The sequence below is a fragment of the Podarcis liolepis genome (assembly GCF_965112155.1).
Source record: "Podarcis liolepis genome assembly, chromosome: 3".
In the NCBI taxonomy this organism is placed as follows: Eukaryota; Metazoa; Chordata; class Lepidosauria; order Squamata; family Lacertidae; genus Podarcis; species Podarcis liolepis.
In genome coordinates, this window is record NC_139557.1 from 59,798,089 (window position 1) to 59,817,868 (window position 19,780).

Genomic DNA, 19,780 nt, shown 5'->3' on the forward strand with positions numbered 1-19,780 from the left:
GGTTACTTCTGAATATAGATGCTCATGAATGATTCTCAAGTTTGCATGTGAAAAAGCTTTTTTCTCAAAAGACCTTTGAGGTGGATTTTGAACTAGAAAAAAGATTGGTATTTGGGATTCTTTCTGTATACAATTACCTTCTCAGTAAGCTATTCAGTCTGCAAAAAGAGAAGAAGTAATAACACTATTAAGCAAGTGTACGTAGATATTATGCTCTAGGATAAAAATGATTGGAAAACTTTTATTGCTCAAAAAAGAACAGAGAAAGGGACTTGCTTCTATTTCTCTTGGGGAAAGCTGAAATAAAGATACCCTTCTACTGACAATAATTTCTTTCCATTCTGGCTTTGTGTTATAGAAGCTTGATAGTAATTAATGTCATCTGTAGAAAACAGAACAATGATTAATAACATGATTCATAGAACTGTCTGGGATAGTAAATGATTTAAATGTAACAATTTACAAAGTACACACTGTTCAGAACAAGCCGGTGCTATTTAAGGGTGAAAGGGTTAGTAAACCTATTTGGTCATGTTTGTGGTCTAACTCTTACACTGCCGTGAACAATTCTAGCACTTTTGTTTAAGTGCTAGAATGCTATTAAGGGGCAAAGGGAATGTTGCAAATAACTTTCATTATTATCCCCAAAGAGCAAAATTTTATTGGCTATATGAAGCCTCCAGATTTCGGAAGTTTCTCTCAGTTGCTGTTGCAAAAATTAAAGTTAGTTGCCTTCATCCGAAGGACCACCTGTGCCAATATTAGGCTGCCCAGATATTGAGATTAATATATGGGCCATTACTCTCTTGGCGTGAGATGTGAGACAGACAGGTTCCAGTGACAGGACTTTTCTGGTGGTGGTTGAGCACATTTGAAGCTTCCCGTATCTCATGTAATTCATGTGGCTATTGTATTAGTCCTTGGCCTGCCTATATGGTAACACAACTCTAATTAAGACATATCACTTGATCCCCAAGTCAAAAATCCCAAGTAACAGTGTGTTGAGTGAATGTAATTTACCCTTGAAGTGAAATACAATCTCACCCACAAGTTTCATGTGGATTTGAAGCTGCTTCTATCTCTATCTCTCTCTTGTGGCATCCACACATTCTACAGCCAACCTTCAACCCACATTTCTCTCTCCTGCTATCCTCCATTAATTCAGAGTCTCCCAGCTGGAGGATAGTACAGTAAGGGAACAAAAAGCAATATATAAAAATCACACATTACCTGACTTGATGCACATTGCCTGGGTGAGGGGTTTTTTTTTACATGTGAGGTGATGTTTCATTGGCTGCCATTTATTGCCACGCCCCCTACTTCTGTTTGCTCCTTGCCTGAGCACAACCTAGCCATTTTGCTTCCATCAGCCCCAAGGAAAGGATACAGCTTGCCAATTTCCCCCCATTGTTGCTGAAGACATGTTTGTGGGTTTGTAATTTCTATTTAACAGCTGTTTTGTGCCTTACTGCTCTTGTGCAAAGCAGCTGTTTAAAATAAAATGGGCTCTTTGGGAAGAATTGGCAGGTGCGGGATGTGATGGTTCCTTTCAGTTGCTGAAACAACACATATTTCCAAGCGTGCCTATTTCCAGTTGCTGCATGCTGAGGGCATGCTCATAGAACATCCACCAACTATTAAACTTCCATTTTTATTTTTAATATAGAGATTTTGCACAAGACTGCTCTTGCACAAAACCTCTATATTAAAACAACAGCAACAGGAATTGGCAGCTAAAGATGAATTTGTAGTGAAAGGATGTGGGAATGAAGGCACATTTGCAGATCACTTATTGGTTTTTTTTTTAATAATAATAATAATACAAGTTTTGTGCAACAGCAGTCTTGTGCCAAACCTCCATGATACACACGCAGAAATCAAGAGCTGTAAACATTAATTGGGAAGGGAAGAGAGGTGGTGATGTAAAGGACAAAAAGGGAGGAAAGAATGATGGGGGACACACAGTATTGGCAGAGCTACCTGAAACTGACTAGAATCTTGTCCATTTCATACTTGAATTGGGGCTATGGAGAGAAAAGTTTTTTTGCAGCTTTCTCCAAGTTTTTAAATATTTACAAAATGCTTGCATCATGTGATCATCATGGCTTATATCCAAAAAGGGATGGCATATTTAGAAAACCATCCTCCTGCTGAAAATGGGAAGCATACCAGGGAAGGAAGGAAGGAAGGAAGGAAGGAAGGAAGGAAGGAAGGAAGGAAGGTAGGTAGGTTTTCTTGGCCAGCTTTCCAGTGTTGGATCCAAGAGAGGTCTTCTGAAGAAATCTGATTTCATTGTAAAATGAGATTTTAGAAATCAATGTTTTGCTTATATACCCCACCCCAAATTCACAACCCTTAATTTTGCCTCATTGCAAAATATGCTGATAAAGTTTGTTTTTGTGCACTTTAGTTAAAAAATAATAATGTGTGTACATTGACAAACAAGCACCTGTGCACATGACCACTTTGAAAAAATGGGAATGGAGGATGGATATGTAATAATTGAAAGGAGAAGACATGTTCAGACCACACAGTTACAACCTGTCAAGGTCTACCTGCTAGTAAACCTCTTATCTGTCAACAGCCTTGCACCAATGCACACACATGGAAAAATTTGATCAGAGCTACCTTTTGTGAGAGATAAAACTCCCTTACAGACTCTGCCTTTTAATCATAGTGATGGAATAGAATTTCAGAATTTTGCATGACTGGATTTTAGAAAGTTAATTGGTTGAGGTAGCTTCTGAGGTGAGGCCTTGGAGAGTACTTGAGAGGAAGCCTCAAAAATATGACAAACACCTTGATATTTATTTGTTTTTTTGTGCACTCAGAGCTCAGTGATCAGATAAAATTAACTAGGAAAAATGTAGAATACTTGGCATTCATTCCACTGTGAATAGGGTGGGAAATGGACTGTTTCATCAGTCTAAGCAAAACCTTTGCAGGACCAATCTCACAACTGGTTCAGGCTGCAATCCCATGTGTGTGGTTGTTGTTTAGTCATTTAGTCGTGTCCGACTATTCGTGACCCCATGGACCAGAGCACGCCAGGCACTCCTGTCTTCCACTGCCTCCCGCAGTTTGGTCAAACTCATGTTAGTAGCTTCGAGAACACTGTGCAACCATCTCATCCTCTGTCGTCCCCTTCTCCCTGTGCCCTCAATCTTTCTCAGCATCAGGGTCTTTTCCAGGGAGTCTTCTCTTCTCATGAGGTGGCCAAAGTATTGGAGCCTCAGCTTCACGATCTGTCCTTCCAGTGAGCACTCAAGGCTGATTTCCTTAAGAATAGATAGGTTTGATCTTCTTGCAGTCCATGGAACTCTCAAGAGTCTCCTCCAGCACCATAATTCAAAAGCATCAATTCTTCGGCGATCAGCCTTCTTTATGGTCCAGCTCTCACTTCCATACATCACTACTGGGAAAACCATGGCTTTAACTATACGGACCTTTGTTGTCAAGGTGATGTCTCTGCTTTTTAAGATGCTGTCTAGGGTTGTCATTGCTTTTCTCCCAAGAAGCAAGCGTCTTTTAATTTCATGACTGCTGTCACCATCTGCAGTGATCATGGAACCCAAGAAAGTAAAATCTCTCACTGCCTCCATTTCTTCTCCTTCTATTTGCCAGGAGGTGATGGGCCCAGTGGCCATGATATTCGTTTTTTTGATGTTGAGCTTCAGGCCATATTTTGCACTCTCCTCTTTCACCCTCATTAAAAGGTTCTTTAATTCCTCCTCACTTTCTGCCATTAAGCTTGCATCATCTGCATATCGGAGATTGTTGATATTTCTTCCAGCAATCTTAATTCCGGTTTGGGATTCATCCAACCCAGACTTTCACATGATGAATTCTGCATATAAGTTAAATAAGCAGGGGGACAATATACAGCCTTGCTGTAGTCCTTTCCCAATTTTGAACCAATCAGTTGTTCCATATCCAGTTCTAATTGTAGCTTCTTGTCCCACATAGAGATTTCTCAGGAGACAGATGAGGTGATCAGGCACTCCCATTTCTTTAAGAACTTGCCATAGTTTGCTGTGGTCGACACAGTCAAATGCTTTTGTGTAGTCAATGAAGCAGAAGTAGATGTCTTTCTGGAATTCTCTAGCTTCCTCCATAATCCCATGCATAGAAGAGGAAATTTCAGCAAGTATAGTTTATCATGATACATGATGTTGAATTGTATCTGCTGAAACAGACTGCCAGCTGGTGTAAAGAATCCTATCTTTTATCAACAGATATCACCTGACATGGCATCCTCAGTAAATCCCTGTGGTGAAAGGCTGGAGGTTCTGCTTTATTGCCTTTCACTTGAATGATAAAAGGAAGTTGTGAGACAACAAGTGCAGACAGTGGGAAAGAGAGGCGTCTTTCCTCAACATAGTATATTATAATCATTTTGCATAAGTAGAGTGTTCCGTTTGTGTTTGGAAGCTAATACTTGTTAGATCTTGCACTAGTTTTCCTGACAGAAGCTCCACAGTTTTTAACAGCTGCCTGCTATTTAGAAATCCAATAACTTTTTCTAACGTGGAAATAGAGTGCCTGAAAAAACAATACCTGCTGAATTTTTTTGCCTGTCAGATGGCTCTTTAAAGGCAATCCTTTGTAACTACAGTGACTAGTTCAGATGTATAACATTTATACAATGATGGTACCTAGCTTGAGAAAATAGTGATAGATGGTAAAGTTGTTCCCATTGCTAAGTATTATTAAGAATTTGTCTTATTATACATGTTGGATTAATAGTGCTATGATGTGGCAGAGCTTGTCTCTTCATCCCCAGCCACGCAGCAGGAGTTTGTTCTTGGCTTAGAGCTACTGCCAAGCTTCAAGCACAGCATGAATGGTTTGAATGCCTGGTTCCTCCTATGAAGAATATTCTGTTTCTTATGTATCTTTTCCCTTTTTTAATTCATGACATAGAATATTTCCAGTTTGAAAACTGTCACATCTGTGTTTCTCTGGTTTATATTTTAACTGGAATGAAACAGGATGTTGTGATTCAGATACAGATCTTGCTCCAACTTTAAGCTGTCAGTACTGAACCTATTGCACAGATGTTTCATATGTGAAGTCAGATTACAAAGAAACTCTGCTCATACCTTTCCATCCTCTCTGCCGTCTTATCAACCACCATTTTGAATCATACATTGCAATAAGGGTAAGTGGTACATTTGCCTAATAACAATGTGAGATCACCAAAGGCTGCTTCACATGGTCATTTTTCACCATTCAGTTTTCTCCACGGGACCTTGCCCATGATGTGAAGCAGGAATGAAACAAACATATACTGCTATTATAATTCCCACAATTTTAGCAGTGCTTTTGGGTGCCATTTAGGAGAATGCAAAATTCTGTTAGAGCATGTTGATGTCCCCAGTCACAGATTCCTTCTCTGCGTGATCATGTAAAGGGGAAAACTTCAAGGAGGAAAAAATTGCAGCAAAGCCATACTTGTTGAATTTCTGCCTGTTGCTTATATTTTTTCTGTTATACATTAGCCTAAAGCACAAAGACTGTAATGATTTCAAACATGTTCTCTAGGTTTTCAATCCAAACTGCATGTTTGTCTTGGATTCCTGCATCATGCCCAAATTAAAATGTCTTTAAGATTGTCCTCTTAGACAAAACCAAAAATTCTTTCCCTATATAGTGGGACATCTAAATCAAGAGACTGCATTTCCCAACAGGCCCTTCTTCTGGTCTGTGAGCAGGAAAACAGGACTTTTCCATCTATCCTCAGAAAAAAAAAGGCTAGCAGTATCAGCAATAAGCATCTCTTCAAGGTTTAGAAAACATTTGATTTTATTAAGTCTATATAATTCATTCCAGAATTCAGGGTTGTTGTTGTTTTTTAAATGTATAAGCAGCATCTCCAAATGGAAGCAGTATTAGCAAATGGTATATGTGTTATGCTTTTTACATACTGTTTTTGCATAATGTTGCAATGAATCATACGTGTTTACTCAAACGCCTATTGGTCTCTTGTATGCGTAATTGTTGTTGAAAGCTTCAGCCTCCTATAATATTTTGGCTTTGTTTTAGCTAGAGCGGTAATAAAGGCCTTTTTTATAAAAAAGAAAAGAAATAAAGGAAAAAAGGTGCATGACAAATATACTTTAAGGGAATTGAATTTCTTATTACACTGTGATTTATTAATAACCACTCCTTTGACACTGAACAATCTCTTTAAATATCTCACAAAAGACATTTTTCTGACAAATTACTTTCCATTCAAAAATGAAAAATGCAAGAATTGCACTACTGTAGAAGAAAAAGGATATATCAGAGAAGCAATTTTAAGTTTCAGGTGCAAGTAGCTTGAAGGAAGTGACTTGCTGAAGAAAAAGAAGTTCTTCACTTTAGCTTAAGTTGTGTGAGGTACAAGTTGTCCATCATATAACAGTATTTGCTAAACAATTCATTAAGCTGACATTTGCCTATCCTCTTTGGGGAATGAGTTAGCTGAAGCAGAATATGACATGAACAGCACTTGACATTTTGCTGTGGGTTTAAAGCAGTGCATTTTAAGCAGTTCAATTCTGTATTCATTAGTAGTCAATGGAATGGAGTCTAATCATTAGTTAAATAAACTATTAATGTACTAAGATAGCCAGAAATCATTTACTACACATCCTGAATGCTGTATAAAGTAGGCAATATATATTAAAGTCCATATTTTCGCATTGCACATAACTAGCTATGCCACAAGGTATCCCACAATGCTCCTGGTCAGACCATATAAAAACAGCAGGGTTAAGAATACAACCACATCATACTGGAAATTTTACCATGTCAGGTCAAATAACTGCAGCAGCATTGCAGTTATTTGCTAAGGGTCACCCCAATCACACATCATGTTGATCTGTTGCTAAATGTTTAACTGTGAATTTAAAAAAACAGCATGTTGATGAAAAAAGCTCAAAAGTCCTCCTTCCACCCACCCCACCCCGCTACGTCTGATTTCACCATGATGGGAGAAATGGCCACAAGCCTAGTCCTGTCATTTCATCCAAACCTGGGCTCATCGGTTGTTTCTCTCCAAACATACCATCAAGTTTGATCTTGACTTACGGTTCATAGTTTGACTGGGGAAAACAAATCAACAATCTGTGTTTGGACAACATGACAGGGCAGCTTTTGTGGTTTTATTTTTCCTTGGTTTGGCATTGCCAGGAATAGGGAAGAAACAAAGCACTGTTGAGCAGTGGGTAGCAGCACACTGCTTATTCACATTAAACCATAGGTAAACTGTGGTCTAAACCACAGAGTCTAGGGCTTGCTGATCAGAAGGTCGGAGGTTCGAATCCCCGCGACGGGGTGAGCTCCCGTTGCTCGGTCCCAGCTCGTGCCAACCTAGCAGTTCGAAAGCACGCCAAAGTGCAAGTAGAAAAATAGGTACTGCTCTGGTAGGAAGGTTAACAGCATTTCCATGCACAGCTCTGGTTCGCCAGAAGCAGCTTAGTCATGCTGGCCACATTACCTGGAAGCTGTCTGCGGACAAATGCCAGCTCCCTCTGCCAGTAAAGCGAGATGAGCGCCGCAACCCCAGAGTCGTTCACGACTGGACTTAACAGTCAGGGCTCCCTTTACCCTTTACCTTTAAATGTTAACTATGGTTTAATATGATGTGCAAGGACGGTCTTTGTTGTGATCTCAGATGACACACCCCCCCCCGGCCTAAGTGGTTTTGGTATGCAAATGGAGAAACTGGCCAAAAAAAAAAAAGTATTTAGGGTTTTAGACAGAATCTGACCTCTCAGTAAATATACACATTTTTTAAGCTCTTGAGAAGGCACCAGTGAAAACCCTCAGACGAGTATGTCATTTGTTTTGAAAAATAAGTGAACTTGAATGCTTTGAGCAGCATAGCCAAACAGCTGGGATTTTTTATATGTCAGAAACAACTTGGGAGTGACTGTACTCAGTGGACTTTCTGGCAGAATATCGTCTTTTAAATACCAAAACTGTGAGCAGGGGGGGCGGGGGAGAAATGTTTTGTTAAATCCTTCATGAAGCTACCATATGGTTATGCTGCTTTAAAAGGAGCATATGTATGATTTTAAAAATAGAAATATAGAATTTGAGTTTTCAGAAGCTTTAAAGCAGGAATCATATAAGTTTATTTTTCTCTCCCATTGTGACAAGTGAAGAAACCAGGCATTAAGGAATACAGATAGTCTTCATAATTGCATGTGGAATGTCATTTACTGCCTAACATTTGAATAACCAGAAATGGAAGAAATAAGACACATTCATGTGAAACATTTCTTACTGTTCCCTAAGCCAAGCTACATGTAGCATGAGAGTGCTATGATTGGATTTCACACCTTTGGGGGGGGGGGAGGATTAAATGAGGATGTGGATAGAGGGCCAATAGGATCAATCAGAATGGGGCAGTGGTGCTGGAGAGTTAACCCTTTAGCCATGGACCTTGACTGTGGTTGAAATGTCCCAAACAAGCTAGTCTTGCTAGGAAAACAGGTTTAGTGCCTATCTTTCCCCCCGGGAGAATTAATATCAGATTGTAGGCAGAGACTGCTGAGAAGAGATATTAAAGACATCTTCCTATGGCATTACTGCATCCATCCAGTTTGAGGGCCCCTGATTTTTAAAGGGTTTTTGGGGGGGAGTGAGCCACTCACAGATCTCATGTGTAGACTGGTTCTAAAATGCAGAACATAATTACCGGAAAGAGTCTCATTTGCAGTTTGGATATATAGCTTGGTTATCTGTATCATATGGTGAAAGCTAAAATGGTTACCTGCAATCTGCCATAGATTAGTGTGACATTATTAGATGCTAGAATGCTTTCAAAGTCATTCTAAGTATCAAACAACAGTGTCAATCCTTCCTTTTAACCTCTTTAGGATTCACCAGACTTCCTCAGATTTGCTCACATCAGTTTACCCAGCAGAATTTTAGAATGACGAGGGGACGAAGGGAGACATATACAAGAGAAAGAGAGAGAGAAAGAGAAAGACTATTTTGAAAGCATAGTTGTTTCTCCACTTCTGATGAATGGATTGGTCTAGAACCATATTAATTTAACATGTCCGTTTTACATTAATCAGTGATTTTTAAGAAATCTGTATGAAATTTCACATTTTATCACAAAGTGTATATATTTGTGATACTATATGTAAAGGCAAGATGATATTTACATTAATTTTATCTAATTATATGTATTTCTAGATGTCTTTATCATAAAATATACACATTTAACAAGTCTTGGCACTTTTTTTGAGCTGAGCATTGTATTGTAAAATTGTGATAAGTATGAAACCCGAAGGTTAATTACACATTAAGCAGCACATCAGCCTAGGTCAGTCTGCTTCAGAATTCACAGATATAAAATTCCTCAAGCATTCATGTTCTCTACCAAAATACCTGATGCTGGATGCTACAGCCCTAGTGGTTTTAGAAAGACTGAGAACTCTCATTTAACACACTCCTATTGTTTATTCTCCTTTGTAGATTCACACATCTTTGATCAATGGACGGCCAAGCGCAGATGACCCTTCTCCAGCTCTGCTAGAATTTACTTCAGCTCGCTATATTCGCCTGAGATTTCAGAGGATACGGACTCTGAATGCTGATTTAATGATGCTTGCACATAGAGATCTCAATGAAATTGACCCAATAGTTACAAGAAGGGTAAGTCTTGGCACAGATGCCAGCGTTTCTGTTTGCGGTGTTACTTTTGCTACTAGTATTAATGAGTAGGATCCAAACAAACTGTGCCATCTAGGAATTAGCAGGAGCTTTACGCTCCCATCCCAGCAAGCATCAAACTCCCCATATGTCATGGGGGCCAGCTGTTCAATGAAAAAGCGTCCAAAGTTCGACAGAGTATATGGAAGCCAATTTTGAAACTAAAGTAGTCCATTAGATCCCAACCAGTGTTTCAGTTTTCACCTGCATAGAACAACAGTGTGAATACAAGTTCACTTAATACAGATTAGTTATGTTATTGCACCCTTTGTACTTGAAAGACTGAAAGAATGAGAGTGTGTTCCACCTGTTTTATGCCTGCTTGCAGGTAACGAAATGTTCATAATTATTTCAGATTCATTAACACAGAGTACAAGAGTATTAGGTTATATATGTGGCATTGTGGTCCGCTGCCAGTGATGTAGGGTGGAATATTTTCAACAATGCACATAACTGCTATATACATGTTTTTGTGGCAATTTATACACAACCAAACAAATTATTGTTTCATGAAATTAGCTAGTACCACAATGAACTAATGCAGTAATCTCCATTTGGGTGCAATTTGCCTTTTTAAGGTTACAATCCCTTGGAAATATTGTGTGTGCTTATTTGTGTGTTTATGTCAATTCATGCATCAACCTACACATACAAAGATACAACTTTTAGGATAGGGGTAGGCAGGGCTTTTTCTCAGTTCCGGCACCTCTCAGATAGGCGCCATTGCCATTCTAAGAGAACAAGGGAGGCGTTCACGTTAAGTTCCAGTACCTCTTTTTCTATAAAAATAGCAATGGGGGTAGGGAACCTTTTTCAGCATAACTACATTCCCTTATGGACAATCTTTTTGGGAAAACATTCCAGTGGTGGGCAGGGCCAGAGACAAAGGTGGATGTAACTTTTACCTTTGCACAGTGATCTGCATTCCAGCTATGAAAATGTTTCCACACACACACATGACTCCCCATCTGGGTAGGCAAGAGGCATGTCACAGTTCAAGAATACATTCCTACTAGGTAAAGCATGGAAGGAGAGTGGGGAGCAAGGCCAGTGAGGGGCGTAGCTTGGGGAGAGAGTGCCAGACAGAGAGGCCTAGGTATCCTGCCTCTTCAGCAAGGTAAGGGATGTGGTGGGGCTGTGGTCTTAACCACTGAGCTTCTTGGGCTTGCCAATTGGAAGGTTGGCAGTTTAAATCCGTGTGATGGGCTGAGCTCTCGTTCCTCTGTCCCAGCTTCTGCCAACCTAGTAGTTCGAAAGTACACCAATGCAAGTAGATAAACAGGTACTGCTGTGGCGGGAAGGTAAACAGCGTTTCCGTGTGCTCTGGCACTTGTCACAGTCCTCTGTGTGTCAGTAGCGGTTTAGTCATGCTGGCCACATGACCTGGAAAGCTGTCTGTGCCCAGCTCCCCTGGGAGGTGAGCACCGCACCCCATAGTGTCCTTTTACTGGACTTAACTGTTCAGGGGTAGGCAAGAGGCATTGTCACAGTTCAAGAACACATTCCTACTAGGTAAAGCATGGAAGGAGAGTGGGGAGCAAGGCCAGTGAGGGGCGTAGCTTGGGGAGAATGCGCCAGACAGAGAGGCCTGAAGTATCCTGCTTCTATACCAAGGTAAGGGATGTGATGGGGCTGTGGTCTTAACCACTGAGCCTCTTGGGCTTGCCAATGGAAAGGTTGGTGGTTCGAATCTCCACGACGGAGTGAGCTCCCGTTGCTCTGTCTCAGCTTCTGCCAACCTAGCAGTTCGAAAGTACACCAGTGCAAGTAGATAAACAGATACTGCTGTGGCGGGAAGGTAAACAGCGTTTCCATGTGCTCTGGCACTTGTCACAGTCCTCTGTGTGTCACCTGGAAAACTGTCTGTGGACAAACGCCAGCTCCCCTGGCCTGAAAAGCGAGGTGAGCACCGCACCCCATAGTTGCTTTTGACTGGATTTAACTGTTGAGGAGTCCTTTACATTTACCTTTTTTAGAGCAAGCTGAGTCTCACCTGGGGTATAGGCAGGGCTGTAGATAGGGGGTGGGGGGTGCACGCAAGATTGGCTAAAAAATATGTCCATAAATATCTCTATAAATTAAAATATTGATTATTACCTCATAAGAAAAGGTTTTTAATAGTGGGTGAATTGAAGGGGGAGGGGGTTGGAGGAAAGGCGGAAAGAAGAGCTAATTTGTCCGTTTTGGAACATGATAAAAAATAATAAACAGTTTTCAGTGTATTCATACCCGTTTCCCACTGAAAATTGAAATATAATCCATGTGTCTTAAAATATTTCAAAATTGTTTAAAATATTAAAAAGCAAATTTCCATTAGAAGTTCACAGTTGTTTGAATACTACACTTAAAATATATTAATTGTGCTTCATTGGATTTGTTTTCAATTTAATTACTTTTGTACATAGTGCATTTTCTTTAAAGGATTTTTTAAACTAAAGTCTGTGATATAGTTAGAAATTTTTAAATTTCTTTTTATATTCATTTGCAGTATTACTATTCTGTGAAAGACATCTCTGTTGGAGGAATGTGCATTTGCTATGGCCACGCAAAGGCATGCCCACTCAATCTAGCTACAAATGTATGTATATTGCAAATCTCCTTGAACCTTAAAAAGGAAATCATTATAGCATCTCCTAGGGTTGCCATATATCCTCTTTTTTCCAGGATATGTCCTCTTTTTTAAAATGAGAGTCGTCATAGTGCTCCATAGTTAAAAGTAGAAATCAGCAAATGTGTCCTTTTTTCTGCTCTTCAAAATATGGCAACCCTATCCGACACCTGCCATCCTTAAATATATGGTTTTGATTGCTAATGTTTAGAGAGGTTAGATACTGAAACCTTTCTCCAGCTCAATTCTGTGCATGCTTGCTTGGAAGAAATTCTTATTTCTGTTGGGTTCAGTATGTGTGCATATTATTGAAGCCTTGGTTTATCTATCATCTGTTTTGTAATTCATTGGTTAATTGAAATTATATAAAACTGTATATTTCAAAATCTCATTATTAGCGATGTGGCTGAAGATACTGCCATTTATGCCATTGCTCCTGGTATTTTGATATTGGTTGAATAGGATAAGCGTAACTCTTCATAGCAACCACATTCCCCCAGAGTATACCAATATGTCATCATGTAACACTGTTAGTAGATAGATTCAAGTTTTCAACTCCCCTTGCAGCCATTGGCCATGAAACTTGCAAGAGCAAAGTGCCAGCAAAAGGGGTGTCATTTCACTTTTCTCTGGGCCTTTACCCCTCCCAAAGAGATCAAGAATATTTGGGCCACCACTAATGAATGACATTAATTCCTTAAGCGTGTGAAACAACTTGCATGTCAATACACAGAACCAACCGGTTGTTATGTTGTCCCTTTTTTGGTAGATTTTTTAAAAAATAAAATAAAATCACATTCTTTTTTTAAAAACAACAACAAGCAAAACGAATAAGACATAGCATAACTAGAATATTTACTTAAAACAAACAGGACACAAAATCTATTTCTCAAACTAGAAGTGTAACACTGTGTATGCATGCATTATTGTGTAATATATAGCTTAATGCCAAGATAGTTCTAAGCAGTTTATAGAATATAAAGATCTTTCATCATCATCATCATCATCTGCACAGCGATTTGGAGATGACTCATTTCTAGCATGTCTGGAATTGATTGATTGATTGATTGATTGATTGAATTTATATACCTCCCTATACCTGGAGGTCTCAGGGCGGTTCACATTATTAATTAAATTAATTAATTAATAATTAAAACGCACACTAAAACAACCCATAATTTAAACATAAACACCCATAATTAAAATATGCAATAAAACAACCCCATTAAGACACAGCAATCAAAGCATGCCACATCCAAACATTCAATGAGCCTGGCAGAGGGAAAACTAGCCTTTAAAACAGAACTTGAGTTATACCACACTTTTGGCCAGCTTAATTTATGTTGGGTTGCCAGGTCTTGTGATTGAGCTGAGCAGGTTTAGGATCCAGGCTAAGTTTCACTCCTCCCCTCTCCCCTCCCACAGTCTTGCCCCCATCACTCCTTGAGAATATCCCCTTTTCAGGTTATGCTGGCTTATGTTCACCAGGCTTTGCTCAGAAGGTTGTGCCACAGCTGAGCGGGATGAGGTATTTAGGCCAGCATATCTCTGACTGAGGTGGATTTGGGGGCTTAAATCAACACAGACTACCTGAGCTGGAGATCCTGATCCTCAGTCACTCATACCAGCAAACCTAGGGTAAGGATTACTCCCTCAACCAGTTGCCAATGTTAATACCACACAAAGTCCGTAGGGAATGAGATGGACTTTCAGGTATTTAATTTTCTATATTATTAAGTTTATACCCTGATTTTCTTCCCAAAGGAGCCCACCAGCAGCAAAATACTACATTAAAAAAATTCTTACTTGAATTGCAATTTTTGCCAGTATGACAGCATGCTTACAAAATATCTCTAGATGAACTCCTGTGGCCATCCTTTCGTTCATCCCATTATGTTTGTCATGCTGTGCCTTATAAAAGTAAATGCTATCCATTTAATAGATGCCTGTAAATAAATTATGGTTATTACTGTGATGATGTCTATGCATGTTGTCAAAACTGAGTGACAAATTGTGCAGGTTTGGAAAGTCACATGTTTTCTTGAAACGTATTTTGTTTTGCCTGGAGCTTCAAATTCTGTTAAATTAATTGCTTTAAAGAACAATAATCAAATTCCTAACAATTAATAATGGTTTTTTCACTTCATTCCAATAACAAACACACATATTTTAAAAAGCTGATAAATGAACAAAAGCATTTTATTGAATTTTCAGTTACATCAGAATTTAAAAGTGATGGCCAATAATTGTTCTGAATGTAACTCTCATAGAATCCTAGAATTACAGAGTTGGAAGGTACCTCAGGGGCCATCTAGCCCAACCCCCTGCAATGCAGGAATCTCAACTAAAGTATCCATGACAGATGGCCATCGAACCTTCCAAGGGAGTCTGTCCCACTTTAAACAGCTCTTACCATCAGAATGCCCTTCTTGATGTTTAGTCAGAATCTCATTTCTTGTAACTTGTAGCCATTGGTTTGGGTCCCACCCTCCAGAGCAGGAGAAAACAAATTTGTTCCATCTTCCATGTGACAGCCCTTTAGATATTTGAAGATGGCTATGATATCTACTCTCAGTCTCCTCTTATCCAGGCCAAACATACCCAACTCCCTCAACTGTTCCTCATAAGGCTTGGTTTCCAGATACTTTGTCATCTTGATTGCCCTTCTCTGAACACATTCCAGCTTGTCAATATCCTTCTTAAATTGTGGTATCCGGAACTGGACACGGTACATTAGGTGTAGTCTGACCAAGGCAGAATAGAGTGGTATTATTACTTCCCTTGATCTGGACACTAGACTTCTGTTGATACAGCCTAGAATAGCACTAGCTTTTTTTTGCTATTCACTCATGTTCAGCTTGTGGTCTGCTAAGACCCCTAGATCCTTTTCACATGTGCTACTGGCAAGCCAGCTGTTCCCCATCGTATATTTGTGCAGCTGGATCTCCCTGCCTAAGAGTAGAACTCTACTTTTGTCCCTATTGAAATTCAGTTTGTTAGTTTTGGCCCTGTTCTCCTGTCTGTTAAGGTCATCTTGAATCCTGATTCTGTTTTCTGTGGCATTAGCTACCCCTCCCAGTTTGATGTCATCTGCAAATGAGCAGCCCCTCAATGCTTTCATCCAAGTCATTTATAAAGATATTGTTAGGGTTCCAAGGGGTTGCTTTACAGCAAGCAGGCAAGTGCCTCCCTGCTTGGCTGTGAAGCCTTGCTTTTGATGCCAAAATAAACTTTATCTGTCCAGAGTGCCACTCTCCCGTGGCTGGCTCATTCCATTCACTGGCAGAATCCGTGAGTGGGCGGTCCTTAAACCTTCCCCAGCAGAGTAGCTTCTTGATGCTCAGTCTGCACCTCCCCTCTCGGCGCGAAAGCTTACTGCACAAGGAGGGCGTGGGTAGCGGAGGACCTTTCTCCTCCCCGCTTTGCCCAGGCAAGGGGTCCTGGCACCGCCTCACCTCCTCCGAGCCCTGAAGCTCCTCTCTACTGGAGGCATGGTTACTCTCCTCTGCTGAGGAGGAGCTGCTTCCCACAATCTTTGGGGGCTCTCTGTAATCCATCCGGCTTTTCCCCTCTCCCCCCTGAGACGATGGCAGTTCCCTGACAGATGTTGAACAACAACAGGCCCAGGACAGAACCCTGCATTACCCCACTTATCACTTTTTTCCAGGATGAGGAGGAACCATTAATGAGTGGTCTTTGGGATCAGTTATCAACCAGTTACAAATCCACCTAAGAATTACTTTGTCCAGTCCACATTTCACCAGTTTCTGAGCAAGAATATCATGAGGGTCTTTATCAAAAGCCTTACTGAAATCAAGATACACTATGTCCACAACATTCCCCTCATCCACCAATCTTGCCACTCTATTTTTATATTATTAAAAAAAAGGATTCATCTGTCAGGACTTGTTTTTAAGAAACACATTCTGGGTCTTAGTAATCACAACATCCTTTTTCTAACTGCTCACAGACCAACCGCTTAATTATCTGTTCCAAGACCTTTCCTGGTATCGATGTTGCTAATTACCTGGGTCTTCTTTTTTCCCTTCTTGAAGATGGGGACATTATTTGCTCACCTCCAGTCTGCAGGGACCTCGCCTGTTCTCCAACTCGAATCTGGACATACTATAAATGCCTAATTTAAGATTATATATACAGTATAGGTTTCCAAACACATAGCATGATTCAAATTTAAGGATATTTTTTGCTGTTTTGAAGAGAAGAGAATTGTACTATTAAACTAGAGCAGCTCATAGTTTGTATTAATATGTAAATTTAAATTAGGGTTCAATTGTAAAAAATTATATATAAAAATACAACACTTAATATTTCACAGTGCTATTGAAATCCAATACTGTTATTTCCCCATATGCATAAAAGCCGATGTCACATTTCACTTCTCAAGTCCCATCTAGGGATGCTTGAGGTATTATGTTTCTGTGAATTCCAATGCAAAGTGACCTGATCTACACCTCCCACACTAATGTACAATTTGGAACATAATTATCCTTCTGATTTTGCACTTCTTTCAATTTTGTGATATGCTTTTAGCTAAAAAAAAAAAAAGTGTCAAAATGCAGAAAAAATGCAGTGAAACATTTCGAAATGCACATGTTGTGATAAAATACATTGAGAAACGTGTACATTGAGACAGAATGGACTATATTCATCCAATCAATTATGCTAGCAGAAGCTAATGCAAAGACTCCCACTTGTACAATGGGAATTTGTCCACTGTTATCCCCCCGCATGTGCCCTGCACAGTCCCCAAATCTGCTCCATAGGGTTGGGGGAACCCAACAGAAAACATGCCTCCAGGCTACACTGATTACAAGCCAATATGTTTAGAATTTTGATAAAACTCTGTTTAATTAAGTATTTAAATACTATTTAAATATTTGTTTAGCAGATTAATGTGGAAAAGAAACAGAACAGACTAAAGCAAGAGCACATGCAAGACTGACATAGACTCACTTGCCCATCCCTAGTCCATTCAAACTTATAATACAATAAAAATTATGCCGTCCTCTAGTTTAAGTAAGGCATATGGGTATAGATGTGATGCCAAAATAATGAAAACAGAGAGCAATAAAACTGTCCCATATGGAATGCAGCATAAAAGACAGCAGATCAGATGAAAAGCACTAATAGAGATAGCTGAAACATTTGCGTAGTTCCGTGCTATGCAAGTTTGCTTCCATCATGCTTAATGGGTCTTACTCACGGGTTGGCACAAAACAAATCCTGGTTCACTAAAAAGGTCTTCATATATCACCAAGTTAAACTTGTTTGACACATTTCAGCTGAACAGCTATCTTCAGTTTGGAGTCTTTCTATTGGCTGCATCTATCTTTAAAGTGAAGCCAAAGACCGCATTAAAGGAGACCAGGCGTTCATTAGCTATTTTGATCGAGGACATATCTCTTACTTTAAAATTTTGTGTTTAAAACGTAAGGGGGCAAAATATTTAACAAAATTCTTACAATAAAATGACATGAAATAATTCTGCTCACTAGACAACATCAGAAGCAGCTCCCCAGAGCTGCTGTGTTAGCTTCCCAACATGCATATCTCTGCTACTTACTGGGAAAGAAAGGGGATTAGTCAAGGTGGTTGGGTGTTCAGTGCAGTGCAGTGCAAACACACTAGCAGAATCAATCTGGTGGTCTTGCCAGTGCATTTGTACCATGCTGACCTCCCTGCCACCTTGTCCCTCTCCTGCCCAGTAATCAACTGTGATTCACCTGCCAGCAAGTTAGCATGTCATCCTGGCTGCTGTTGGTTCTTGGCAAATCAGAGTTGACAGGACATCTAAACCAGGCCTTTCCCCTTCCTCTCTGCATTTAGCTACTCAGCACATCTGCAAATCCCTTCTCCCTAGAGTACCAAGAGGCATTGACTGACATTTTCCAATTGTCTAAGATATTCCTTTTGAGCTGCTCTAATGTTTTCCCTTTCTACTCCCTTTTTAAACAACTCAATTAGAGATCTTCCTGTCAATGTGAACACAACACATGTGGAGAAAGTTGTGATCGGTGTTGCCCTGGATTTAACCAGAAGCCTTGGCGAGCTGGGACCTTCCTTGTAAAGCATGAGTGTGAAGGTAATGGAAAGACTCCAATTAGATGTTGTTTATGACATTGGTAAAAAAACCCAGACAAGCCAGCTCCAGTCTGCCACTGCAATCAGGCCTGGATAGGGCCTGATGCCAGCTGGAGCTGGCTGAGAGAGCAGTTTAGGACACAGTTTGGGACGCAGTGGATCCCTGGCCAGCTCAGCTTCAACCTATGTGTGAGCTGTCTGCTGGTGGGGAAACACATGGCCACCCCTGCTTCATACAATAAAAGCCTGCCAGAATAAAAGGTCTTCAACAACTGATGAAAAACAATGAGGCAGAGAGCTGTTTTATGTGTGCCAATAATGTCAATGGGGGAAATGTAATCATAACTTTTCATTTAAAACCATGATACCTACTAGTAGTTAACCCTGGTGAAAATGTTGTCTTTCTAGTATGCTGTATGTAAATAATTTTGAACTGGAAAGTAGCTATCAAAGGGTTCAACCATTTGTAATGATTTAATACTGGAGGAAAAAAGGCATTGCAAAAATAATGGCCTTCTTCTATCCAACACTTTCATGATCAATCCATATACTTGGAAAAAGTGATGTGTCTGTACTGATTTTAAAATGATACTTTGACATGCCTAAAGTACAAAGACTGGAAAAAGCATTGAGGATTGTCCCTCTACTAACAAAATGATTTGAAAAGGAAATATCCAGAAGAATGCTTTGACATCATTTGTGACTGGTCCCTTATTAATTTAAAGACCAGAAAAGCTGTTTGTAGATGAGATATTTATGCTATTTGTTTCAATACACAGAGCACAAGTGTCAAAATGATGAAAGAATATTGTTAAATCTCTGGTAAAATGTTGTTTCTATATGTCTGCACCAATGCGACGTTTGCTAATACACTTTTCCCTTTTTTTCAGCTTGCAATTGTCATGGGAAAGCTGAAGAATGTTACTATGATCAGTCTGTGGCAGAGAGAAAGCAGAGTCTGAATATCCGTGGGGATTACATTGGGGGTGGAGTGTGCATTAATTGCACACAAAACACAGCAGGCATCAACTGTGAAACCTGCATTGATGGGTACTTCAGGCCAAAGGGGGTAAAGTATGACCCACTCTTATCTTCTGTAGCCCTAGACATAATTTTCACCGTAAGGTGCTGGTTTATTATGTGGCAAAGATGCTGTTTTGATTGCCATTTTTGGAAGGTTAAATTCTAATTCTGACAGCCTACTAGCGGCCTTTCACAGTGGGAAATCGGTAAAGGAGAGATTCACAAGGATATGAAAGTAAACTGTGTTGATATGAAAGACTGCACTGGAGGGTCAAGGCTTCCAGCTAGTATTTCTGCTTCAATTGAAGCAGGATGCAATCCAATAAACATCAC

At 39.9% G+C, this 19,780-nt stretch overlaps 1 protein-coding gene across 13 annotated transcripts in view; it reads left to right on the forward strand.

The window, feature by feature from the left end:
• The window catches only part of LAMA2 (laminin subunit alpha 2), a 365,130-nt gene that overhangs the window by 122,499 nt on the left and 222,851 nt on the right, over positions 1–19,780 (forward strand). For all 13 annotated transcript variants that reach the window (XM_083498017.1, XM_083498006.1, XM_083498008.1 and 10 more), the window contains exons 5-8: positions 9,478–9,657; positions 12,203–12,292; positions 18,308–18,425; positions 19,315–19,493. In XM_083498017.1, coding sequence (XP_083354143.1) covers positions 9,478–9,657; positions 12,203–12,292; positions 18,308–18,425; positions 19,315–19,493 — 567 coding nt within the window. The remainder of the gene's footprint in view (positions 1–9,477; positions 9,658–12,202; positions 12,293–18,307; positions 18,426–19,314; positions 19,494–19,780) is intronic.